The sequence below is a fragment of the Oryza sativa genome, chromosome 3, assembly GCF_034140825.1.
Source record: "Oryza sativa Japonica Group chromosome 3, ASM3414082v1".
Classification (NCBI taxonomy): Eukaryota; Viridiplantae; Streptophyta; class Magnoliopsida; order Poales; family Poaceae; genus Oryza; species Oryza sativa.
The window spans coordinates 28,142,163-28,168,951 of record NC_089037.1 but is presented as its reverse complement, the minus strand read 5'-3'; the positions used below and the strand labels follow the sequence as shown (position 1 = coordinate 28,168,951).

General features: G+C 40.5%; 4 protein-coding genes across 6 annotated transcripts; 2 read left to right on the top strand and 2 right to left on the bottom strand.

Annotated features, from left to right (window-relative positions):
- Positions 1-1,714: 1,714 nt before the first annotated feature.
- On the bottom strand, positions 1,715-8,265 carry LOC4333741 (magnesium transporter MRS2-A, chloroplastic-like). Of its 2 annotated transcripts, NM_001418482.1 has the most exons (13): positions 7,627-8,231; positions 6,807-6,879; positions 6,535-6,605; positions 5,914-5,999; positions 5,723-5,813; positions 5,206-5,274; positions 4,394-4,474; positions 4,152-4,317; positions 3,918-3,963; positions 3,760-3,840; positions 2,408-2,490; positions 2,248-2,291; positions 1,715-2,151 (listed from the first exon to the last, which is right to left on the bottom strand). In NM_001418482.1, exons 1-13 carry the CDS (start codon positions 8,062-8,064, stop codon positions 2,056-2,058), a joined length of 1,425 nt encoding a protein of 474 aa, NP_001405411.1. In that variant the 5' UTR covers positions 8,065-8,231; the 3' UTR covers positions 1,715-2,055. The 2 variants fall into 2 exon arrangements, 1 of the variants encoding a protein (NP_001405411.1); XR_001544880.3 differs by lacking the exon at positions 3,918-3,963 and having other exon boundaries at positions 1,726-2,151; positions 3,760-3,867; positions 7,627-8,265.
- Positions 8,266-9,745: 1,480 nt separating this feature from the next.
- Positions 9,746-13,010, bottom strand: LOC9270058 (uncharacterized). Of its 2 annotated transcripts, XM_026024028.2 has the most exons (5): positions 12,739-13,010; positions 12,543-12,663; positions 11,960-12,033; positions 11,237-11,289; positions 9,931-10,334 (listed from the first exon to the last, which is right to left on the bottom strand). In XM_026024028.2, exons 1-4 carry the CDS (start codon positions 12,943-12,945, stop codon positions 11,257-11,259), a joined length of 435 nt encoding a protein of 144 aa, XP_025879813.1. In that variant the 5' UTR covers positions 12,946-13,010; the 3' UTR covers positions 9,931-10,334; positions 11,237-11,256. The 2 variants fall into 2 exon arrangements, with proteins under 2 accessions (NP_001405404.1, XP_025879813.1); NM_001418475.1 differs by lacking the exon at positions 11,237-11,289 and having other exon boundaries at positions 9,746-10,334.
- Positions 13,011-13,812: 802 nt separating this feature from the next.
- On the top strand, positions 13,813-19,701 carry LOC4333739 (uncharacterized). The gene is made up of 11 exons (NM_001418469.1): positions 13,813-14,407; positions 14,932-15,026; positions 15,146-15,287; positions 15,718-15,783; positions 15,875-16,014; positions 16,780-16,906; positions 17,590-17,738; positions 18,144-18,279; positions 18,631-18,715; positions 18,829-19,100; positions 19,242-19,701. The coding sequence occupies exons 1-11, from the start codon at positions 13,907-13,909 to the stop codon at positions 19,389-19,391; spliced, it is 1,863 nt and encodes a 620-aa protein (NP_001405398.1). The 5' UTR covers positions 13,813-13,906; the 3' UTR covers positions 19,392-19,701.
- Positions 19,702-21,967: 2,266 nt separating this feature from the next.
- LOC4333738 (GATA transcription factor 18-like) lies at positions 21,968-26,379 on the top strand. Its single transcript, NM_001418470.1, has 8 exons — positions 21,968-22,387; positions 23,400-23,486; positions 23,571-23,707; positions 24,619-24,738; positions 24,832-24,937; positions 25,619-25,678; positions 25,757-25,845; positions 25,921-26,379. Exons 1-8 carry the CDS (start codon positions 22,091-22,093, stop codon positions 25,982-25,984), a joined length of 960 nt encoding a protein of 319 aa, NP_001405399.1. The 5' UTR covers positions 21,968-22,090; the 3' UTR covers positions 25,985-26,379.
- Positions 26,380-26,789: the final 410 nt, after the last annotated feature.

Below are 26,789 nucleotides of genomic sequence, written 5' to 3'. Positions count from 1 at the left end.
ACACCTGAAATTTCATATGTCACATTATCATAGACGAAGTTAGATCACAAGATGCATTCGCTATACCTCTAAGAATCAGAGACATTGTTTCCTTTTTCTCATTGCATCCTCGGGTAAATCTGTTGAGTTATTTCTTTTCTTCACACCTAATTATGTATGTGGCAGGTGTTTTTTTTCTCTCGATTATCACACACACCTTACCTTACTAAAATCCTCCTGTTGAAAACCAACTTATATGTGTATAATATTTGTGAACACCAGAATTTAAAGAATGATGGATAGAATCATGAACCTATGGCTCTACCATCACCCCACTGGTGCTCTCTCTACATAAATGGTAGGTTATTTTCAATTACATGGAAATGCACACACCACCACATGTACCCACCTACCAATACACTTGTCGGAGTACGGAACTCCTCTAGCGGGGAAGCTAGGCACTCCCTCTATGTGAGTTTGGCTGGGGGAGCAAGTTTTGAGCTTGGGTCCTGATTATGCAAAGGGAATGGACACAAAGCGAGTATACATGTTCGAACCGCACATATACGTAATACCCTACTCTTGTATGGTGGACATGGATGATGAAGATAATTATAAGTAAGATGTGAAAAGTTCGGCTGTGTTCGGGAGTAAGGGTTGGGAACCCTCACTCCCCGGCACGGAAAACGGAGCAGCGATTAGCACGTGATTAATTAAGTATTTGCTAATTTTTTTTCAAAAATAGATTAATATGATTTTTTTAAGCAACTTTCCTATAGAAACTTTTTATAAAAAACGCACCGTTTAGCAGTTTGAAAAACGTGCGCGCGGAAAACGAGGAGAAGGAGTTGGGAAAATGTTCTACCGAACGCAGCCTAAGTGAGGAGGAGAAGATCCTTTCTCACCCAATGTTTGGCTAACCTAGATTAGATGAGTGTACGAGCCCTTTTATCGGTGGCATGGATCCTCCTTTTATACGTGAGGGGGGGGGGTCGTCAATGCCGATGCATGCATGTAGGAGTGGCGCCCACTCCACTAAACTTGATATGTTTAGCCTTGTCGCTATCCCTCCAAGCTAGTTGGCCAGATGTGACAATCACACCTATAGACTAACAAGTGGATTAGATAGGCAAAAGTCTTCGTTCCAATTGTCCCTATGTCTATCTATGCTCACTTCTACACCTTGAAGATGTAGATCTCATAGGTCTGTATACTCTTATTGATACCTTGAAACTATAGATCTTTTGAGTCTCATACTCTTCTTGACACTTTGAAGATGTAGATCTTGTAGGTCTTAGTATGAGCCACAACGCCCCGAGGGGAACCCCTGTTCCCACTTCTCCGATAACACTCAATAGGGATGTCACTTGCAAAACTTCATAGTGGAAATACACTGCATTTCTAACATCACAGGCACCTTCTTATATCCTTATTCAGTCCCGAAATTAGTGAATCACTGATATCCCGGGAAACTTTAGTGTGTGTGAGGAAAAAAGACCAAAACCCCTTATTAATAGAAAACTAGTACATTAAAAAGGGGTGATTTGTGGAGAACCTAGGTAAGAAAGTAGAAATAAACTTATCTTGAGACAAAGTTTCAACTCTAAAAATTAACTTATTTTATGACGGAGGAAGGTTCAATCACGATGAGCCAAATCTTAATTACACGTGGAACTGACACAGGCAGCCTGTATGAAAAGTGAAAGCACAAGGGGAAATCCATGCGCATGTCAACGCGGGACAAAGTTGGATCCAGGCAAATATTTTCAAAGATAATCAGTAACATTGATCAATCTAGAGTTACACTGTTCAGCACTCTCACCCAGTGCAGTCATGAAAACCGCCACGGCTTTATGTAAGAGATGCGAAATACTATGGTCTTGGTGCTAGGCTGCTAGCTTCATCAGGCGTGCAGCGAACGCTTGGTCCAAAGTTCAGAACCGACGCCCACGACAGCATTCGTGGGAGCATCAAAGCAATCTCATATGAATCTGTACGTGCCTCCATCAATAGCTTTCAAAATGAGATCAAAACCGAATTATTTACATTCCTAGGAGTACCGAATGCTACAGAGTTTTACAATATCTTTCTAGTCTTTAGGTATGAGTACATGATGAAAAATCCAGCCACTGCTCCAACTACTATTCCACCAGTTGTCGCCCAAAATGCCCACTGCTCCAAAATAAACTCGTCATCAACTCATGCTATATCAAGTAGTGCCAGTACGTGGCAGAAAGCAGAATTGAACTCAAGAGTGCAATGCTATACCGCGTTTGTCTCGAGGTACGATTTAAGGTTCATGCCAAATATTCCTACAGGAAACAAATACAACGGTTCAATTATAGCATTACTTCAAGAATAAAGAGTGATAGAAAGGAACTGAAATTTGAAAATCACTAGATACAAAAGCGCTGACAGATTTTTGTACCTGCAATTAATGCTCCTATGGCGACGCAGAATGTTCCAACCTGAAGAAGCAACTCAACTCTGCTTACTTCAAGTCTCCGGGAGCTGTAAGGATGCCCAATGTGGTAAGAATTAAGAAAACCCATAATTTATGAAATGTTTGTGATGTTGAGCTAGTTCACATAAATTTCACATCCGCCAAAAAGAACAAGATCCCACAATTCTCAAATAGTTTATTGTGATTGTATGCTACACAAACAGAGGTGCAGGAACACACCACCTTATACCAAGACCCACTCTCATAATTTCATCTTAAATCAGTTCTAAAAAAATAAAATTATGGGAATGCAATTTGAAGCACTCAAGCAGTCCCCCTTTCTTTTATCTGGTTATGCTTTGATAATTGAAACCTGAAACATAATGCTGGCATTTTATGTTGCAAAGTACACACCGCCATGGCCTGTGGACACCCGCACACCACAGAGAGTAAAGGATGGAGGATAATGAAGTCATGCCCCCAAGGCCCCAACCCACAAAAGAACATTTGCAAAATTTTGAGACTAGTACTATGTACGTATCCGGTACATAATTGGTGCGTCCTCCATTTCCAAGTAATTCTTGCATTTGCTTTCTTAATTTCATCTATGTTGGAGACTTGGAGTGTATTGTTTGCTCTTAATTGGTATTTTCTCGCTAGTCGCCACAATATAGCTATAAAATTTAAGAATCTGAAATGTCCATTTGTAGTGATGCTAATTGTAGTTTGGTTGTACTGCAAATATGTGAAAGATCATTTTACAGTTATCTGATGGATATAAATTCTATTTCCATATTGGAGAACGTGTTTCTCTTTCTTTTTGCTGAAAAGCTACCATGCTACATGATCTTCTAGATGCACGCAGCCTAGCTTTATGATAAGTACAGTTGGACTCAGTCGCTTGGATGAAGGGTTCACAAAGAAATAGTAGCTGCTAGAAACAGTTTAGAGGCAGCAAATAAAATGCGATGTCTGTTTAGATGCAGGGCTTGCAAATCAAAGACCATTTTAGTCCAAGTTGGAGTGACTTCAGGGTGTTAAACAAATTATGGACCATGCACATGATTTGGAATATAAATGTAGAGAGAAGAGTAGAAAACAATGGTTGATTGTCTGGTTGAACTAGTAATTTATGTTCGGTTGTCACCTTAGATCGTTTATTAAATTCAAAATATAGTTTTTATTAAAATTCATACATTTACACATATATTTTTACTGTCCAATTATATTCAAGAGCAAAAAAATCACAAAAGTGAGCATTGTTATAAATTATAAGAACACATGCATTGATGAAGCTAAACTTTGTGAGATCATGTGGTCTGTGAGAGTAGACAGACCTTAAGTTGACCGCAATTGAATCTTCCATTTCTCTTGCAGAATCAAGAAGTCTCTCTGCTTGACCATGGATTGATTCACATCTGACAGTAAGAATACACAATGAAGGTCTGCAAGAAAGAAACAAGACATCTGAAAAGATTGTATTGCAGATGAATACCTTTGAAGATAATTTTCCAACAACATTTCAATTTCTTCCTCTTCTTCTGTTAAAACAAAAAAAATACAGATGAAACAAGTAAAACAGAATCAAACAGTTAACTACTGACAAATAAGTGATTGCAACACTCCTTGTGAATTCCGCACATGCCATGCTTGGAAACAAAAAAAAATCCATGAAGGCAGTAATATGTCTCCAAAATATAAAAAGTCCAATGATGCTCTCAATCCATACCTTCAGCAATCTGCTTCTCTAAAGGAACGGAGCACTCCATGTTATCACTTAATTTGTCGAGCGTGCAATTTCTTCCCATTATGCATATTCGACGGATTTCATGAGGATCATCTAGGAGATCAATAAGCATTTGTTTGAGATCACCTGCTCGTGAACCCAGCTCAACCTTGACACATGAATAGAGACAAAATTAAACTTGACAAACAAGTCCAGGAAATGATTCTAAAGCGCAGCTTTAATACCAATGCTTGTTTGCTTAGACGAAGCTGCTCCAACACATCAGCTGTCAACCGATTTGGTAGAACTTCAAGCAAAGCACCCACCTGAGATATAAGCCCAGATACCCAAATTATTATTTTTTCCATTATAAATAGAGTCAATTTGAACACTGGCATGTTCTTGATCCATACATGACTGAAACACAAACACAAGAATACGACAACACCTAAAATACCACATGAAAATGCAGGGTCAGCTTGGTAGGGCTCTTTCCGACTGTTTCCCATTTTTTTTAAAAAAGAAGGAATTCTGCAGTGATCATGTGGCACGGACACATGGTACTGGTCTATGTCTTGTCTGTGATTTACAAGGGACTTCAAGAAGATCCTTACTCCCTAGTGTTAAACTTAGTAAGTGCTCAGCAAAAAGCTAGGTATTGACAGTAGCTTATGATTTGTGCAGTTGACTTGTGTGAAGATCAGGTGCTTCAATTAGTCCATTTGGTAAAGATGTATAAAAATATAGAGGAAGGCGTGCAAATCTGCAGTCAGGGACTTCTAAATGCCAAAGGAAAGAGTTAGGGTGCAGGATATGGAAATAACATGCATTATTATTGGTTCAGTTCTGTATATATGTGCTTTGAATGAAGTTTTCAAGGTTGAAATCAAGAAAATAGAGGACAGGAACAGGAATTCGTAAGTGTCTTAAGTCACCTATTGACAATATATCAGATTGCTCCATAAATTGAATATGCACCAGAAAGTAGAACTAACAACATCAGGATATACAATCTTGTACAAGATGTAGAGCTAGCAGGGACTTTTCTGGCACTCACACGAGGCTCGATACGCATTAGCCTTCGCTCCAACCTTTGTATTCTAGAAAGCAGGGCAGCTTCGACAACCTGAATATAAGAGAAGGCAATAAATAACCAGATCATCTTGGCCCAGTATTTGGCAGGAGGATGGTACTCTCAATAATCGGGTGAAAATGCAAGCATAGCATGACATGTTGGCAAATGCATGATGGCGATAAAAATGTTTTTTGTCAGCAATATATGTTAAATGATTTAATATAATAACTAATGAGACCAAAAAAGATATTGTACAATCAAAAAGAACTTTTAAAATCAAAGATGATAATCCTATTCTTGTTCAAGATTCCATTCGACCGTTAAGAGAAACTAGGAAAACTCATGGATGACAATCTTATTCCTATGTGAGTTGAAAACAAAGTAAACCTTCCATGGAGGCAAATATAAATGAAACAATTGACAAGGAAAATATCATCATATTAAGACTGTTCCAGACCACAAATATGGATTAATATAAGAATATCCATATGCCTGATACCTCAAGTTGAAATGGCATTGCTGGTCCACCATTGATATTTCTTGGATTTAACCGTGGCAGTAATGAATCTAAGAAGGCCTTTCCTCCTGGGCTACTCAAGTCAGATAAAATAATTGATAAGTTTCATAACAATAGTGATGTTCACCAAGTAAAATACAATTTATATTAAAATGACTAGTGTACAAACTGACCTGTTGTAATTGAATATAAGAACGCGTTCATGCATAGCAATTGCTCGCAAGGAACCAAGATTTACTAATATGGCTTGTTCACGGACCTATATGAAATGGTACATAGAAGCAATATGTTGAACTGTGAAGCAGGTTGATAAGGCAAAAAATTAACTTCTACATAAATCTAGAATCTAGTAACCATGCAAACATAGAGTTCAAATATATTGATATGGAAGTTTACATGAAAAGCTATACACAAATATTCTATGTATGTTATCAGTTCATAGTAATGAACAGTGGTTGTCAAGATTACAATCACAATGCAGGTTACTGAAAAAGACAGCTAAACGAAATGTGAGCTGGAAAATATTGCAGAATTAAAACCTTTTTCTTTACTTCTATCTTTGAATAAAAAAAATTGAACTCTGACTCTGTGATTGACTATAATAACATAGGTAATTTTGACAGGCAACCTGAGATACTTGTAACAGAGCAATTGTACTATCTTCAGACTCTTGTACATACACAATTATTAGCATCACTCATTCCATTGTTTGTGTAACTGAAAATTGTAGGAAAAGATGGGAAACATATACAGAGTAAAGTCTACATGATTAATTATTGAAAGTATCTTATTACCAGCAAGGATGGCATTGAATTCATTAGCCATAGCGATGGGTCAACGCTTCTGGTATCTCGTAGGCGGAGGCCTATAAGAAAAGGTCGGTGATCAACATAAATACTGTCAATGAGCTTGACATTCACAAGAATGAACAAAACCACAAGAAATGGCAGCATTTTCAAATTCTAAAACTGTTACCAGTAAATTATCAAGCACTATATGAGAGTTTGGTACAGACTACATAATCATGTTTTTTACAGTCCTTGAGAAACATATTCTTTCTACCTACCACTTGATTTCAATAGCTGCCTCCGGCTTATTTTTTTGGTAGACATCCTCCCATTAGATTTTACTTCTATCACCTGAGTAAAATTTGATATCCGGGAAAGTTAATTTGCATCTTGCAATTTGCAGAAGTCCCAGAATATGTAACAGGCATTTCATTCCAAAGCAAACCTACCCTTACAGAAACATGCATCAAATTAGCATGACAATTGCAGATTTATTTTAGATAAGGGAGATGATTACATCCCCAGCCTCTGCATCTAGGATGCACACGGCCATTTGAGTTTGCAAAGAAAATGATCTCAACGAGGGACATAACTCCCCATGACTTGAAAAAAAGAGAGAGCAAAATCTGAACCTAGAGAAAGATTTATTATGCATGAAGCCTACTGGTAGCCCTCCATCCAAAGTTACACGTTTGGATTAACGGCATATAATGTATTGTTTATTTACGTTTGGACACTCACAATGATCATATTGCAATATTTCCATTTGGCTTGTTGAGTGGACTTAAGACCTTGAGAACATGAGCTATTGCAATCCATAATTCTGACTAGGAACAGAAGTTAGCTGATGCACGACCTTGCAACCTTATCCGAATCGCTTATTAGCAAATAAAAAATCATTTGTGAGTAAAGCTTTTATATACGTATCCTTAGTGACTAAAAAAACAAATGCGGCGAATAATCTACAATGAAAAAAAATCAAATTCAAAATTAAGTTCTAAAATTTAAATTTTGACTTATATGATCATAAGAATGAGTCCCTTGCTGTCTCCAATTTACCATTAACCATTACAAGGCGTTCGATCGCCGATCGGTTACCTCGTAGACGGGCTCCCTGATGCCGAGCGAGATGTAGTCGGCGGAGAATCGCCCCGACCCCGATCCCCTCGCTGCGGCCTCCCTTGACCCATCGTCCCCTGGCTTGTCCTCCTCCCTCCTCACCTCCACCTCCCCCTCCTCCTCCACCGCCGCCGCCGCCGCCTCCTCCTCCTCATCCTTGGTCACGGCCCGCCCATCCTTCCCCTCCGCCGCCCGCAGCGCGGGCAGCGGCGGCAGCAGGAGGAGGCCCCCCGCTCCGCCCCGCCCTGCCGCGGAGAGCCCCAGCGACGTAGCTACGGCATTCCCCCTCCCCTGCGACTGCGAGCCGCGGTACCGGAGGCACGCGCCGCCGTGCCCGTGCTGGTGCGGCGGCTGGTGGAGGAGGAGGAGGACGGCGGCCTGCGACGAGTACGACGGGGACGACGAAACGGACGCCATGGGCGCGGGCTCCGCGGGGGCATCCACGCGCGGCGGCGGCGGCGACGCCGGCGGCGAGGTCCACGTGGCAGCTAGCTGCCGCGGCGCTTCTCCTGTTCCTCGCTTGTTTTTTTTTTCTATTTTTTCTTTTTTTTTTTTTGGGATCTCGCGCTTCTCGCCTCGAAGTTGAAGGCGACGACGGCGAGGCGAGAAGGAAGAAGCGGCAAGGGAAAATGCTATCCAGTAGATGAGCTGGTGGCTGAGCGGGCTCGCGCGGGCGGGGGCGATCTGGGCCGTCCGATCGCGGATCGGACGGGGGCGGATGCTCCGGTGGGATGACGTTTGTCCGTTACTTCTGGCTGGTGGGGCCCAGTTCTATTCATGGTGGGGTGGGCTGCCAGCTGTTCCTCTGTTTCGTCGTCTTCTCCAGCCCGGAATATGAAGGTACTGGAGATCAGAGGACCCATGTGGGTCCCACTGGCAGTGTCCACCGGCATGGATTAGATATGATCTGGCTACTACTATACCGTCGTTTGAGTTATTGAGTACTCCGTAGCGTCGACGTCGTATAGCGACGGCGGAGGGTCGCTATATTTAGCCCCGTCCCGTCTCGGCTTGTTTGTTTGGTTCATGCTATTTTCAGCCTTGCCGGATTTTTTTGGGAAGGACAAAAATTGGTTTTTGCTAAAATTTTCGAGAATGATTGCCATCGGGTGATCGGGCGGGGGAGCAGAACTCGGGCACCCCCCCCCACCCCATGCACGCGCGCTCTTCCCTGGTCCACCACGTGTCCACACACACAACCCTATTACAACAAATTACCCACATATTTTAAAAACCCTTTGTTAAGAGAATTTGGTTTATTTGTTGTTCCACCGAAAATGTTTCATCTACTACACTCATAATGATTCACTATCTATAGATCTAATGTTGCAGTGAATTGAAATACTCCATTGCAACAAATCATCCATATATTTTGGAAACCCTCGGAATTCGTTTCTTTTTTTTCCACCAAAAAAATGTTTCACTTAGTGTACTTATAATGTTTCACTATGTACGGTTCTAATGTTGCAGTGAATTGAAACTTTTTTTTCGTTATTTGCTGAAACATTGTTTTTATATAAGGTGAAACAACACCCGATTCTAACGATTGAAATATTTCCGTTCTACTTAGTGAAACAATTCCGATATAACTGGTGGAACATCGTGCAACATTTTAAAAAAAGTCAATAATAAGCTAAAAAAATTTCGTCGAAATATATCCATGTGTGGTCTTGTTTTGAATATTTAATTACAACGAATTTAATGGTGCAATCGGATCATGATTTGGATAAATAATTTAAGAGAAAAAAAATTTTAGAAGAGAAAAAAATTAGTTTAAAGTGGTTTTACACATATGGGTAGCACTGACGTCAGCGCCCGATTTTTGGAGATTTGGATCGGACGACCGATCCCTAGTCACCTCCTCAAATTTTTGGCGAAAAATAGCTATGATTTGTCTGGTCTGCTTACCAACTTTAAGAAGTTATACTCCCTCTGGATATAATTAATTGACATTTAGGACAACCAAATATCCAAATTACAAAGAAAATGAAAATGCTCCCGATGCCGAGTAGTTCAACTCAATGAGCGGTAATTTCTGGAAAATCCCTTTGAACTGAAATTACAAAGAAAATAAGCCAGGACTTTTCTCTAAAACCATGAATATAACTGGCCGGAGGTAGTATTTTGATATTCAAGTAAGCCAAATAATTTGGCAATGCCAATTTTGTTGGCTACAAAGCAACCAGGTGAGACAAATGCTAAAGCGAACCCTACTTACTATTCAGGTATACGCCATAAAAAAGTTTGCAGATTTCTTTCATGTTATCAATGGCACAAAAAGGATTTCTGAGTGCATCTGAGAATTCATTCTCTTTTACCAACATGAAAGGTTAGTATTACTCTGGACAAGTTTCTTTGGGATAAAAGTTTACGTCTCCCAAATAAACCCATCCACGACATGAACGACCACAATGTGAGATGCTCGAAGGAGTACATATTAGCCCTAACAAAAACTACCCGTTAAAAATAGGCACTGGACAAGTGTTAGGAAGGGCTACAGCCTACAGGCCTACAGCCAAACGAAGCATCTGAGCACTGGAGAGAACAAGAGGTCAGGGACACTAGCGCTTCATCAGTGGGCTAGCAGCCGAGAACTGCAAGTAAAAGAAGTTGAAGGCCTCAACTACTTCCATGTACCACATTGATTCACGGTCGGGCTGCGCGGAAAGATCGACTAGCTTATGCACCTGCAACAATCAAGTTCAAAGTCGTTAAAAGCAAGATGCTGATAAGAGTCCTCAGGAAAACTAATGCAGTGGGTAATGTTTAAGTGCTTGTACGTCTTAAGGCTGAAGCCCAACAACAGAACTTAGTTTCTAGTTCTTTTTTGAGAATTGAAAGTGACAACTACAGTAATCTGCCTAGATATGTTTTGCCAATGCCTAAATCTAACCCAAGCAAAAGTGTACTAGATTAAAAGTATGAACAACAAAAATGAGCCACCATCTTATCCTTGTCTTTTCATGTCACCAAAATAGAAGAGAGCGTGGTTGATACTTAATACATGCAAGAACAAGCCTTCCACATGATTTCAGTAGCTATTGCAAGCCTGTCACATAATCAGGAAATACATGGTTCAGCAAAGATGACCATTGCAAGGGGATTACAGATTGCAACTTGTCAGTAACCCGTCACTCTGCTGCAACCCTGCAACTGTTGTTACCACCATGCTGATTGGTCAATGTCAAAGTTACTAGTTGTTTCTACTATGGTCATTTCCCTCAAATTTAGGTTGGCTCAAGAATAATGTTATGTAAAATTGACAGCTGAGTAGAAAGTTCTTCAAATCTCCAGATCTAACACCCACTTTTGCAGACTAATGTTGGCCAAAATTCAGAAAAATTATCTCGAATGTAATCAACCAATAAAGCTCCAAATGCAGTACATAGTAGTATTAGTAATCCCTTGTTCTTTCAACAAATGTGTTCAGAATGTCAGGTTATGTTTCATATCACTAACTAAACCGAATGGAGCTTTCTAAAAGAAATCATGTATTCATGGTTTCAAGCTTTTCAGCTACGGTTATCACTTGAACACAAACAGCAACCAGAAAGGCATGAACCAAAGATTTGCATTAAGACTCCTTTACCTATTAAATTGTCTCTTCAATTATAATGAATACATCATGAAGATGGCAATTGCCTACAAATTGAACACAGGGTGTTGGGAACAAAATAGAACTGTTGGATACGCGAAGTTGAGCAAACTAACAATCGAAAGAGATATGATAATTGCATTTGCTTATAGAGAACTGACAGAGTAATAGATAATGGAAAAATTACACTTCAAATAAGATTTTGATATATAAATGGCTCCTACAATCTGATATGGACAGATAACAAGCACAATGATACAATATGTAACCACTTTGTTTCTGTAATAGTAATACGAAGTTGAAGTAATATGATCCCGGATGAATCAAGGGTCTTCTTCTCATCAGTATCACCAAATTTAGGTTAATTAACTCTAATTTGGCACTAATTATCAATATGCTCGTGTGATTAGACACGGATCTTGCTCTTCAACTCGTTCTTACTCCTAACGCTATAGAATCTAGAGATTGAAGGCTCCAGAAAGTGAGATCACTAGGATGGATTAGTATTTATTTTACAAGCTAAATCTAGGAGTCTAGTTCTCTTTTCCTTTCTTTTAAATCATTTGACCAAGCAAGGTTTAAACTGCAAATGTTGGCGATGTTCAAACTTTGAAATAACTATATGGACAGAAAAAACAAAATAAATATACTGTATAGAAAGAAATATGCATGTGAAAACCGAGAAGGTAGGGACACACAAAGAATGAGGGAAGTAACCTTAATCACTGGCCGATTGGCCCGAGGAAGAGATTCCTTTCCACTATATGACCCAAGAACCATCACATACATGCCTACAGAATAAAATAGGGCATCAACTAGAGCAAATGAATCAGGATCCAGGAAAAGTACCAAAATGGCTATAGGTCTACAGCACAAACAGAGTAAAAGGCTAAAAGCTGCGCAAAAGATTAAGTAGCACTCCACTCCACTTTGCCAGCAAATTCGGCATGCCAATTGGATGGTACCATAGCACCACATGGCAGATGAGAAATCAAGCATGAAGCGCAAAACTATTTTGAACAATATGCTTGTAAACCAATAGCATTCTCGTAAATAACACATGTTACCATCTAAGGACAAACATGCCCTGACAATAAGTTAGGTTTTGATAGCCACCCTAATGGCGAACTAGTGATTATTAGGATAGTGTATGGTTCCAGAGTTGATGGAAATCTCAATCCGTCCCGCCATGAATCACATGATACAACTAATATGATTAATCCACAACTGCACAACTATATGTGCATTTTGACGATTTTCCAACAAAAAAAAAGGGGACGCCACGAGCAAAGAAACAAACCTTCTCGCCATGGCTGCCCCTCGGCCTCCTTCGGTGTGAGCGTGATCTCGGCGACGCAGGAGCCGTCATCCACAAGAATGTGCCCGGCGCCGTCGCGGTAGTCCGCCAGCACCACCACGCCCTGCCTGCCGCCACAAGTCGTCAGGGAGAGATGGAGCTAGGAGATGGGGGGAATAGGGAATGGTGGGGAGGCGACCTGGAGCCAGACGCGCTGGAAGCGGATGCCGTAGAGCATCTGGGCCTGCGAGGTGCCGTCCGACTCCGAGGGAGGGGCCTCGGTGGCGCCGGCCAGCTGGCAACCGAAGAGCTTCAGCGCCGCGAGGGTGTAGTCCATGTTGTTCCGCTTCGGCGCCGCCGCCGCCGCCGCCGCGCCGCCGACAGGTTGAGCACCGGAACCCTCCATTGCGGCGCCCTCTCTCTCCGGTGCTCTCTCGGGTCTCAACTCTCAACAAACAGTTCAACTACACTGATCGCAGATGGGCCGTGTACCTGGGCCTAATTAGGCGAGGGCCACTACATGATGCTATACCTTTCGAAGACAATAAACACAAGTGTATATCATAGCATACAGGTAGACCAATCGTCTTGTTTAAGAGGGCAGCTACAAAATAGCATCCCGTTACAACGGGATAGACATGCTAACTATTCTCTTACACGAGTATTACATGTATCAGGTTCTAGGTATTATAGGTATATCATAGGTATCGGGTACCATATAGCTGGTACCACAGCATGCATCAAGTATCAGGTACCGTCTCATAGAAAGGTATCCCGTTTCAACGGGATACCGTTGTCTAGGTTTTCTACTTATTTAAAAAAACAACTAAGCGAGATATTGAGGTGTGATTTTATTAGAATGCTAAATTTGGTAGTAAAATGAGCATATAAACAATAGACAATTGGATAATGGTTTTACCGTTGTAGTTAGACTTGTCCAGGCTTCACAAAATTTCTAGCTCCACTATTGCTCATATATACCATACACGATACTATAGGTACCATGTTGATGTCATAAATTGTACCGACATGATACACATGTCCGATACTAGATCTGGTATCTTACGATATCATGCTACTATCATTTTAGCATTAACTGTTACGTTAGAACGGTATACCGTTTTGTAATATGTAGATGTAGTACATACATAATTAACTGTTACATTTGTATGGGCCTAATTAGACCCAGTGTGATCTATCAGAAGGCCCGGCCCGGTTACAAGCCCGAGCATTTCTTGCTTGCGAGTGGAGTTGAACGGACCGCACCGGCGTCAGCTCACGAGGCAGGAAAGAAACCCCAAACCCGCGTCGCCGACGCCGTCGCCGGCACACTCGCCTTCGCCTCGCCCACCACCAAACCACCTCCGATGGCGCCCGGCTCCTCCTCCACCTCCTCCCCGGGAGGAAAAGCCGCCGCGGTGGGCGGCGAGGCGGGGAAGGAGGGCGGAGCCGTGCCCTCGCCCGCGGCAGCTGCCTCCGACCACGCTCCGGTGGCGCCCGACGGCTCGCCGGGAGGTGGCGCGCTGCCGGCGGGCGGCGAAGCGGGGAAGGAGGACGAGGGCGTCGCCTCGACCGGCTCCCGCACTCCGCTGGCCCCTGGCTCCTCCTCGGGAGAAGGCGCGCTCGGGGAATGCGGCGAGGCGAGGAACGACGACGAAGCGCCAGCGCCAGCGCCACGGCTCATCGCCTCGCCCACCGCCGCCGCCGCCGCCGCCGCCACCACTGACTACCCACATGAAGGCGGCGAGGCGGAGCAGGAGGGCGGCAACGCGTCATCACCATGTGAAGAGCAGGAAGAGGATGACGACGACGACGAGGAGGAGGAGGCCCCGACGCATCTCCCCTTCGCACCCTCGTCGGAATCGGAGGTACGTGCGTTTGCCCCCTCAGTTCTTGCGGTTCATCCCCTTTGTCTCTCTTACCCGTCTCTCCAACCCATTTTGCGCTGCATTGCTTTCACACTCTCGCCCTCGTGGGCATTTCGTCAAGCACCTGGTGGCGGGTGGTGCTTCGTTACTGTCATTTAACTCGTGGGCATTTCGTCAAGCACTTGGTGTGCTTCCTTACTGTCCTTTAACTCGTGGGCATTACTGTCATCTAAGTGTCCCCAATGTCATTCAAGTGCTTTCACGGAGCGTATGTACCATTTACAGTTGAAAACTTATATATCATCTTTGCATGCTCAAAATTCTCGTAATCAAGTGTTCCATGCGAATGTGAAGGTTTAATCCACAATTCCGCATGGTTCTAGATAATTTTTAGTGAGATTTCTGTGTGTTGCGAGCTTCTGCTTTAGCTGACAGTTGACTTATTAGAAATGACTTCTGGATATTTTCAATCGGTGTTCCATTGCTTTATTGATGTTTTCTCTCCTGCTTGTAATTATATGCAGTTACCTGATGATAAGTCAACAGTTGATCCCAGCTTCACCATCTCTCTCATAAGGAAGCTGGTACCTCAGGGACCAGATGTGGATAAAGAGTTAAGGTGCAATTTACTTCCAGAGATTTTATTTTCAGTTAGAGTTCTCTAAAAGTGAAAGCCGTGTGCTAGATTTTCATGCTGATTTTGTTATCAGCTGCTAACCTCTGATACCATGTAAACAGTGTGAAGCAGGGACGAACAGAAGAAAAGGATGCTAGTTCTGATGTTGGGGAACCAAAACAGCCTCATGACAAAGATCTGTGGGACAATGAAGGTTGCAAACTGTGGGACCTTTCAGTTATTGAACCTCAGGCAGAACTTATGGTACTTATCTCTATACTTGATAGTTGATATCATGTCATAGTTGATAACTGTGCATTGAATTTAAGTTCTACGATGAGATATTCTGCATAATTATTGATTATGATTGTGAAATTTTCGGCATGCCTCTATCCCAATAGCATGCCAGCATCAATCAACATTTGAACAGGAAGATTAGTATCTTCTACTAGGAGTCGATTCTTATCTATTAAAATATATTATTTACAAGAAAGCTTTTCATGATCTGCGGGCATGTACTATTTGTAAAAGATTGTGCTACTGCAATAGAAGGTGAATCATCAATTGAGTTCTAAGATTCACTGAAACTACTGCTTGCACCATCATCGAATTTTTGTACTGTTGTATTGTAAGTCTTTAAGTGCATTGACTGCTTGCGGGAAGCGCTAACTGTGCGGATCTTTAATTCTTGTAGGTTAACAACCTTGTACTTGAAGTACTTTTGGCAAACCTTCATGTGAGACAATTTCTTCGAGCAAAGGTGAAGTGGAATATCCTTCTACTACTGCCTCCACGTTTTTGCTAGCAAATATTTTAATAAGTCTTGCTTCTCTGAATTTTGTTCTCCACAGGAAATCTGTATTGGGATCATAGGAAACTTAGCTTGTCATAAATCTCTGGCCAATGCAATCACTTCTCATAATGGATTAATTGCTACTGTCGTGGATCAGTTATTTCTTGATGACCCTGGTTGCCTTACTGAAACATTCAGGTTGGTATTCATGGAATATGGTGAATGTGCGCGTAATTATGTAGTGGAAACCTGGAAACCACCACATAAAAGTTTCCAAAAGTTTTTTAAAAAAATCTCACCAACGAAGTTTGATATTAAAATTGTGTGTGGTTTTCTAATATCATCTTTACTATATGTAACATTTTTCTTGAAATTTTTTGGAAACTTTTACGGGGTGGTTTCCACTACATATTTACCTATGATGCACGGCTTGTGCTAATTAAGACTATCTACATAGCACTTTCTTGTTTGCTCTGACAAGATTAAAAACAATAAGCACGCTATTGTCCCTTTGACTCCTTTAGCAAATTGTAAATTATTGAACCTGTAACAATATGTTTTTAGCAATACAAGTTCTTTTATCACCTGAAATTAAGCATTTATCATGTGGAAATGAATCAGGCATCTTACTATAATTTATGCTTACAACATATGTTACATGCAGACAGATAGTCATACATTACACATATACAGCATCACTATTTAGTGGATTGTGGATTAAAATGCTTGAATATACAGCTGTTCTTAAGAAAAAAAAGTAAAATGTAACTTCTTTTAGCACTTGTAAGTACTCCTTATTATGATTCCTTATTATGCATCTCCTTTTCTTCATACACATTCATGTTATCTTTCTACTTTTTTTTTCCTTTTCTATTTTTGTATATAGACTATCATGACAACCCGAGTTCTGTTCTGAAGTTTACTAGTTGTGCAGTCATAGTCACACAGTCTATTTGTATACAGGTTATTGAGCACCATTTTTCAGAGCAACGCATCTATGTCATGGGCTGAAGCTCTCTTACCTGATGAGATTCTTTCACGTATTATGTGGATAATTGGAAACACAGTGCATGCTACCTTACTTCAGAAGGTGAAGTACTTGTCTATCCAGTCAACTAGATCCTAATAGGTTGATAACTTGTATTGACCTTAGCTTGATGTTGAACATTTTAGGATGATTTATCTATTTGACATTCTATGTAATAATTGCTACTTTTATTCTTTTACAAATGATAGTTAGTTAGATGTGTTTGCATAATTTGTTCTTTTTCAGTTGATCTTATTATGATTCAGTGTTAGAAGGGCGTTATGTAAATCATTTCTGTTGATTGTTACATGTATGGCCACTATCAATGTAATGACCAGACCTCTTAATCCATTGTAATGTGTCCAGGACATCCAAACAACTTCTTGATTGCCCTTCTGTTAGGAGTTCTTATTTATTTCATCATTATTGGCAACTTTGATCTTACCTGCAGTTGTTTCTCATGTTTCCCATGAGGCCATGAGTCTGCAGACACTGAAGATATAATTGCAAACTAGTTTTGACCATTTATGGCCTATGAACTATTTTGGAATTCATCCAAAAAGCTGTGCACTTAGATATTTGATTTAGTATAACTTAATATATTTGATTTAGATATTTAATATAGTTATATGGTGAAATTGTGGTACGGCTGAAATCATCTGGCCAACTGACTTATGGCATTATCTTTTGAATCCTGTACATGTTCAAAATTTGTGACTATTTCCTTTGTAAATTATTGGGTGCAGATACTGGAGTTTCTATCAGCTCTTGTTGATGATCAAGATGTCATTACCATTCTTATCGAGCCCTTGATAAAAGTGGGTTTAGTTGACTGTGCTATTGGTTTGCTATTAAATGAGCTTGAAAAATCAATGGATGGGAACAATCTAGACAGGTATGATTTCTGTGAATTGAAGTCTGAACTAACTTCAAAATTGCAAAAGTGTACAGTTCATGTAAAATTATCTAAGAAATAAGAACAGATGACTGTCAAATCTAGTGAACTATACTCTATTTACAGTTCATAAAGCATACAACATATCCTCTTGCTATAAATCTAATGCATGGATAGGTCCATAAATGCCATCTGAAATGCGGGCACTTGATGTTCACCGATAATTTAGTCTTTGTATTTTACAGTTTTCATGTTCCTTCTGCTTAGTCTGTTTGCATTAACCAGGAATTATGGCATAGTCATATTTCCTTCTAATCACTTTTTTTTGGGTTTTCAAACTTTGAGTGAATAGTCTAGCACAGGAATGGAATTTTAGTACCTTGACTTTTTTTTAACACATTTCAGGTCAGATTCTCTTGATTCAATCCTTCGACTTATTGAAGAACTGTCCGCCATAGACAACTGTTCAAAAGTAATGTCATCAAATGACCAATTGATTAAAGCACTAAGTAATATAGTCAAGTTACCAGATAAATTTGAGGTGAGCATGATGCTACTAACAGTTCATTTATTTGATTGCATGTCCCATTTAACGTCGTGTGCAGTTGACCCTGCTTACTAAATAGTTTTAGTCTGCTGTACTAATTGATACAAATTTTAAGGTATGCCATTCTGGATTAAAAGCATGAAATATATATTTCAAGAATATTTTTTTTTCTTATTGAATATATTTCGGGATCGTAGTTAGGTTGATAAGTGCTATTACTTGTGAGTCCTCAATAGCCTCAGTTCTTACCTGGATTTTAGCACCTGAAAATTTATGCAGATTAGATATAATTATGTTCCAGATGAGCATGCTGATCATGTTATATATTCACAAACTATGCTTCAGGTTGAGGGCTATTGTGCTTCTGTGGTAATCATAATAGCAAATGTTTTGTCTGATGGAGAACATCTCACACCTATTCTGTCCCATGGTATGCCACATTTTGCTGAGCAATATCTCATAATTCTTAGCCATTGTTTGCGAGTTGAAAACATGACTATTTAGATACAGTGTCACAGTGTGGTGTTATATTCATTGTTTCAGATTTACCCTTACTGGAGGGCCTATTTGACATTCTTCCATTGATCTCTGATGATAATGAAGCTCGAAATGCATTTTGGTGTATCTTGACACGTTTACTGCAACAAGTAGAAGAAGGAGAAACCATCACGAACTCTTCAAAACTCGAGCAGTTTGTGTCTATCTTCTTGGCTAAGTTCACCCTCATGAAAGATGACATTGAAAGACATGGGATTCAAACAGAAGCTGATTCCTCAGTTGAGGGTGTTTCTTTGAAGAATGGGCTACGCACATCTGTATCCTTTATAAGAAAATTCAATCCTGATACCATCATGCCCTTCATGGAGATACATAGATCTTAGTTTTCATTCCCATGATAAATGCATCTAAACTTAATATATCATTGCTTTTCCTATGCTACATTTTTTTAAAAACAGCTCAAGGCGATCTGCAGTATCACGGAGAGATGGATTGCGGACAAGTCCTCCTTGGGCAAAGAAGATGCTTCACTGACCGAAAACACCATTGAAAATGCTAAAGAGCTGCTGACTTTCTGCCGGCGTGCAATGGGTATTGCTGACCTGTGAGTTTGGAATACGGAGGTTTTGACGTAGAGGGCAACCACGTACGTGAAAAATTACTAGGAGTTTTGCTGTATAGCACGAGATCATCCGGAAGTCTGTTAAAACCAACTAGGAGTTTTGCTGTAGAGGATCACAGTGATGCATAGATCATCAGTTGCTAAAGTAGATCACTACTCACATAGCTCTGCCAATTTACATTGATGTGGTTACATTATTGGTGCTAGCGATGTAATGAACGCGCATAAAAATGATACGGTGCTAGAGGTTTCTGATCAACTTGTGCTCATGGCTTAACGAGATGCTGGCAAACCTATTTTGTTGCGACCGTTACCAAATTGCTTCTTGTTGTTTCGTGTGGTAACACACCACCACGATTCTATTGATGCAAAATGAGTTCATGCAACTCCGTGATGGTATGGGCTATGTAGGTTGAACTGGAAAGGTTACTTTAAGTTGGGTATGAAAATTTGGGAATATTTGATACTAAATTTGATAATTTGCAAAGCACTGTAAAACGTATATGCATCTTCACGAACCTTGTCTCGCTTTAGGGAGCTTCTAGCAAGTATAATTACTCTTACAATCTCCAACTCTTTGAATAGTTCAAATTCCTATTCCAGATTGTATGACGGAGGGTTGTTAATGGAACCTTAACAGTGATGGTGTTTTTGGGACAAAGTTGCTTGTACGATGGTATTTCATAAAACTCGTTCTTGTCGATGACATTTCTTGAAATTGTGCGCATGTCAATGGTATTTTTTGGATTTTCTCAAAAATGAAATAGACACCCCCATTAATGAATGATGGCGTAGGATGTGGATTGGGGTCCCCAGTATTAGAATACAAAATGCAGAGGTGCTATAGAAATTACAGCAGGAAAAACCTGCACCATCTAGCACAATTCTAGACCTATGATTAACATCCACAGGATGAATGTGATAGTACTAGCTATAAGATAAAATCCTGATGCTACAATACATGACTGATTTAAACTATTAGTTTTTATTGTGACTGCTCAAGTGCTTTGTAAAGGCAATTGAGTAGCAACTTTGTATTAGCAATTCAAACTGCAGAGGATCCGGATCCCGTAGGAATCTGCTAGTATATATACACATGCGTGAATTGTTCAGTATTGTCGTGTGCCATCTTTGAAAAATACCTTTTCTTTTAAGGATTATGAGAGATTTTGTGTGAGCATTGTGTGAATCTCACCTATTTCCTGCTTAGCCTCTCCAAATACAAACATACCAATGTCTAGTATGTACGTTGGGTGAGTTTTATTAGCTTATGGACTCGGTTACTTTCTCTTTTATTATAAACATGATTCTCAAAGGACTCGGTTACTTTCTCTTTTGTTATAAACATAACATGATTCTCAAACTGCTAGAAGATACATTTTGGATAAACCAATTTAATATAGAAATTTATTTAAAAAATCTAAATAATAAAATATTTAAAGTAGTTAATATTTAACTAATTATATGTTAATAATCCATTTTGATTTTTGCACCACTAACTAACTCGGCCAAACACAACCTAAGATGAATCCATAGATTTCACCATAGCGTAAAGCCGTAAAGTTATAACTTATAAGCATATATTCAATTGCCTTTACAAAGCACTCCAGTTTACAATGGAAAAAACACATGCTACAAAACCACATATTTCGATGGTTTTAACTGAAAAAAAGAGGTGACCTCGTTTTCTTTCCTCAATGAGAGCAGAGGCAAGAGAAAAAAAAAAGAGTAAAGTCCATCACCGGTCCCTAAACTTTACCGCTGTGTCATCCCAGTCCCTAAACTCGCAAATCGATCGTTCAAGTTCTCAAACTTATTCGACTGCGTCATCCTGGTCCCTAAACTTGCAGATCACTTATTTAGGTCCTCCAACTTGTTCGGTTGTGTCACCCCGGTCCCTAAACAGGACGGTCTAAAAACTTTATATCAAAAAATAATTCATAACTTTTTCATGTAAACTCTAATGAAGACAAACTTTATATCAAAATTGTAGCCCTCGACACGACCTACAACTTTGTAGTTGAAAAGTTTTTGAATTAAAACTGTTTAGGGTCCCAAAATATTGTTGAATATTTATAGATTTTGAAATTTTAATTTTAAAATTACATATTGGGACAAAAAATGACTTAAAATAAAAAAATTCAACTACAAAGTTGTAGATCGCATCGAGGGCTACAAATTTGATATAAAGTTTGTCTTCATTAGAGTTTACATAAAAAAGTTATGAGTTATATTTAAATATAAAGTCTTTAGACCGTTCTATTTGACCTAGATGATATTCAAATCCAAATTTAAGGACCAGGGTGACACAACTGAACAAGTTGGAGAATCTAAACGAGTGATCTGCAAGTTTAGGGACCGGGATAACACAGTCGAACAAGTTTGAGGACCTGAACGATCGATTTGCGAGTTTAGGGACCGGGATAACACAACGGTACAAGTTTAGGGACCGATGATGGACTTTACTTAAAAAAAAAAAACAAAACAAGTGAAGTGACCTCAGCTGCTGCGGTGCTGCCTGTCCCTCCGCATCACCACACAGCACGTTCCCCGAGCTCGGCCACACCCAGTACCAAGTGCACAGCCGCAGCGCCGCATCACCGCCTTCCATTTCCACATCTAGGGTTTCAGTTGAGTCGAGTTGAGTCCCCCTCCCCCCACGGCCCCACCTCGCCACCGCCGGCCATGCCCGACGCGGCGGCCGCCGCCGCCGCCGCCCAGGACGCCGACGCCGTGATGCGCGACGCACCCGCCGACGCAGCAGCAGGCGGCGGCGACAACGACGACGACGACGGGGATGACGGCACAGAAGAGGACGAGGAGGAGGATGACGACGAGGAGGGCGATGAAGAGGAGCTGCCGCCGGCCGAGGATCCGGCGGCCCCGGAGCCGGTCTCGGCGTTGTTGCCGGGGAGCCCGAACCAGCTGACGCTGCTGTTCCAGGGCGAGGTCTACGTGTTCGAATCCGTGACGCCTGAGAAGGTCGGTCTCTTTACTCCGCTCATCACCTCGTGTCGCTTTCCTTCCGCAATCGTCCTGGAAATGTTTAGCTCAAAAAAATTTCGTGGGATACGATGAGGAATTTGACGTGTTAGTGTTCGTGCGCCGCAATCGGATATATGATTGGTATATTGTGGTTTCTTGTTTGTTTCGAGTCATTCTGTGGGTAGGATTCTTACAGTTCAGGAATTCTGGATTAGTGCTGCTACTCCCACGAAATGTCCCTCTGTTTTTTTTTTAACTTGAATCTCCTTTGCTACTGTCACTTCAGCTAGTTTACAATGTTGATTGTTGGATACTGTTACACCAAAAAACGCAACACTAGAAATGTACTAATTTATTCTATTTGGATAATATGGTTGATTTGGTTTGAAGTATACCGTCATGTTCATGTAGACTTGAATATTGGATATACCTATCTTAGACTGTTAGTAACTTAGCGCAGAGCGGTCCAGCCTCTGAATTAGTGTAAGCTCGCAGTTGCAATACAACAAGTAGCCACTATTATCCTCTGGCTCATAGTTTTAGTAACGGTTAATATGATTCTCTCTCCATCCCAAAATATAGCAACTTGATACTACGATTAGACACCACCTATATTACAAATCTGGACAAGATGTCTATCCAAATTCATAGTACTAGGTGGTATCTATCGTATTACTTGATTGCTATATTATGGGACGGAGGGAGTATGTCAGTTCTTATCACTCACGTAGATTACTAGTAACACATGGTGATGACTTGCTATTTCCTACAAGTTAGTCCTTGGAACTTTTCAGTTGTGCAGTTTGTGACCCGAGTTTTCTGTTGTTTTTGTTCTTGGCTGGAATCCTGATTCATGTAAACAATATGATGGCTTGTATAACTGCTTGCTATAATCCCAAGTTAAATTTATTCCAGAGTTGAGTTTTCTGAATATTCATTTAGGTATAGGTATTTCTTTTGTTCCCTTTTATGGTCCTGTCTTTTCATAAGATGAAGTTTTTTTTCCCAGGTTCAAGCTGTTCTGTTATTGTTAGGAAGAAGTGAAATGCCACCAGGTTTAGCTAACATGGTTTTACCAAATCAACGTGAGAACAGAGTATGTGGAAATAAATAGTTCCATAGTCGCTTGGCAATCTGTATTGTTTTCTTCGTTTATAGTTCATGTTAGAATTATCTGCAGGGTTATGATGATTTACTTCAGAGAACAGACATTCCTGCCAAAAGGGTTGCTTCACTCATTAGGTTCCGTGAAAAGCGGAAGGAAAGAAATTTCGATAAAAAAATACGTTACGCCGTACGCAAAGAAGTGGCACTCAGGTTTGTATCTAGTCTGATTGAGTATTCACCGATCTTTTGCAAATTCTACCACAGAAGAAGGCATAGATGAACCATGTGGATTTGCTACAGTCTTCTAAATTTGTTTAGATCAATCATCATTCTTTTTCATTCTTCTAGTTGATGGAACTGCTTTAGTGTCCATGGGGAGCACATGAACATTTTCATTAGGGGTTCTCAATTTGATTAGCAATCAATGTGTCTACTGCTTGATTGGTTCCATGATCATACCATGAACATCTACCAATATAATTTGCAAGAAAAAAATGCAAGCTCAATTTTTTGTTGTCCCTGGATGCTAGTTGCTCAATATGTTCCAACAATTAATTGCATGGCTCCATTAGAATAAAAATGTAACAAATTAACTGACTTAAGACTGGAGGTCTGGAGCTGTACTTCTGTGTAGCTTTAACTAAGAGCAAGATGTACCATATCCATTGTATCAATGAGCAATGGATGGATGTTATGAGTCTTTTTTGTGGTAAAAAAAATCTAATGATTTATGCTGCTACCTATTACTTTCTGTGTCCGATTGTTTTAGCCATCACCATTGTTGTCACCTCAATCTTTCCAGCTCCATCTCCTTTGTGAATTTTGTGTTTGTTGAATACTGACAGACAAGAATGATTGGGGCCCTGGCCAGCAGTGATGGTACAAATAGTTCGCATACATGCTAGGCACAGCATCAATGGATAGAAGCTAGGCTGGAGATAGATTAGGCATAGGTAGGAGGTAAAGGATGGGATGATAGATCCCGTGGATTACATTGTTTGCAGACCCAGGCGCATAAAATTCTGCACATCAAGCTATGGAATCAACTAGCAACTAAATTGTATGACTAGATAAACATTACTTGGCTTGAAAAAATTGATGTTGCTTCTACTTACTCTCAGGATGCAACGTAGGAAGGGTCAATTTGCCGGAAGAGCAAATATGGAGGGAGAGTCCCTATCTCCAGGCTGTGAACTTGCTTCCCAGGGTTCAGGCCAAGATTTTCTATCTCGAGAATCAAAGTATTTCTTATCTTTTGATAGTCTATATACTCGTTCTGTCTAATTATTGTTTAGTAGAAGACTTATCTTCTTTCTGTAAAATACTTGTTGCAGGTGTCAGAATTGTGGCACTAGTGAAAAAATGACACCGGCAATGCGCCGTGGTCCAGCTGGTCCAAGGACTCTGTGCAACGCCTGCGGACTGATGTGGGCTAACAAGGTATTGTTGCATGTATTAATGAGCTAGTTTATTGTTTATCTTTCTTTCTGATAACTAATGGGCTTCTCTTCATCTTTGTTTTGAGGACACCTATCCCATTTCATAAATTGATAGCATTAGAATACAGTAATATTCTCGTGGAGGTGGATTGCATAATTACATTGCTTGGTTCAACTGGCAAAAACATTCTTCATGGCATGCATGCCTCTTGTTATGGCGTTACAGTACAGGGCATGTTAAGGCAGTGGCCCTGTTTTGCTATCTTATGCGGTTGATAATGCACTTGCAGCAATGGTGTATATGCAGTACCAACTAGGGTAAAAAGAGTCATGGTTTTTGAACCATATTATGAAGACATGGACACATGGTTATATCTGTCATATTGTACCTTTTCTTTTATTTTTCGTTGGCTTTCTAGGTACGCCGTTGACTTCAATAGCTATATGTCAGAATTGCGGGTATGGTCATTTTGGAAATTAGGGGGTATACGAAAAAAATAAAAGTAAAGAGAGCCTACCATTGTTGTTAATTAAGCCGCTTGTTTCATGTTATTGTTGACTGATTCTCTGTGCAAGGAACATATCTCAAACATCACTATGTGACTTCTTATTCTGATGTTTGCAATTTGCCTTTGCTGGCACTAGTCCCTGTGTCTGGTAATTGCCTAATTGGTATCTGCAGGGTACCCTGAGAAATTGCCCCAAGGCAAAAGTTGAATCTTCTGTGGTTGCAACTGAGCAGGTTCATTTTTTTAATAATTATTATCAAGAGTTTGAAAATGAAATCATTGCTGAACTGTCAATATTTCCATACCCGCAGAGCAATGCAGCTGTCTCTCCGAGTGGAATCGACAACAAGGAATTGGTGGTACCAAACCCTGAAAACATTACCGCAAGCCATGGCGAAGTGTAAGTGCCACATTTCCCGTTCCAAATTTTGTTCAGGCAGATGATTTGATTGACAGTGGATCATATCCTTTCCAGCATGGGCGACAGCACTCCGGCAAATGAAGCCGAGATAGGAGCGCCAAAGGCGCAGTCACAATAAGTTTATGTTTAACCTGTCATGATTGAAACCAAAAGATTCTGGATTCTTTGCCTACAGGCTATACAGCTAAACATCACAATAGAAGGTCTTTTTCCTGACCAAAGTATACTGATTCTCCTCAAGTGTACAATTCTTGCTTGCCAGCACATGTAAATGTAATTGTAATTAACATAAAGAGCCTGATTGGTGCCTGTTGTGTAAACCCCTCATTCTCATGACATCTAAGATAGCACATCAAGCAGACTGTCATGTACTTCCGGCTTTGGAGCTGCTTCTGAAGGGGAGTTGTCTGATGGTGCTTAGTGTCCCTTCCTAACTACTACGCCTGTAAAGTTGTACCAACTGATCCTTGTACAGTTTGTATTAATGTGTCGTCTCTGTCTTTCGTTTTCCGTTTTGCTTTGTGTATGCCTCTCTAAAATTGGCATTTCGCTGTCAAGATGGGAATATGGGATGATGCCATCGCAAAAGGGAAGGAGCCCCTGTGATGATGCGACGGTGCCTGCTGGGTTACGAAATCCCTGGGGAAAGAAAAAGCATCCACTCACAGGGAGCTCGTGCTACGGTTGATGAATTATGATGATGGCTGGCTGGTTGGCTGCTGTGTGTAGAGCACCCCCCCTGACCCAAACGTCCAGGGTGCATCCTCCTATTTCGTTTGTATCCAACGACGTTTTCTTTCTGAAGCTAAACACGTTACACGGACAAATATTGTAATGGTACATATGATCTTAACAGAACAATCGATCACTTTAAAAAAAAGAACAATCAATTTTAGTACTCTCTTTATCTCATATTATATAAA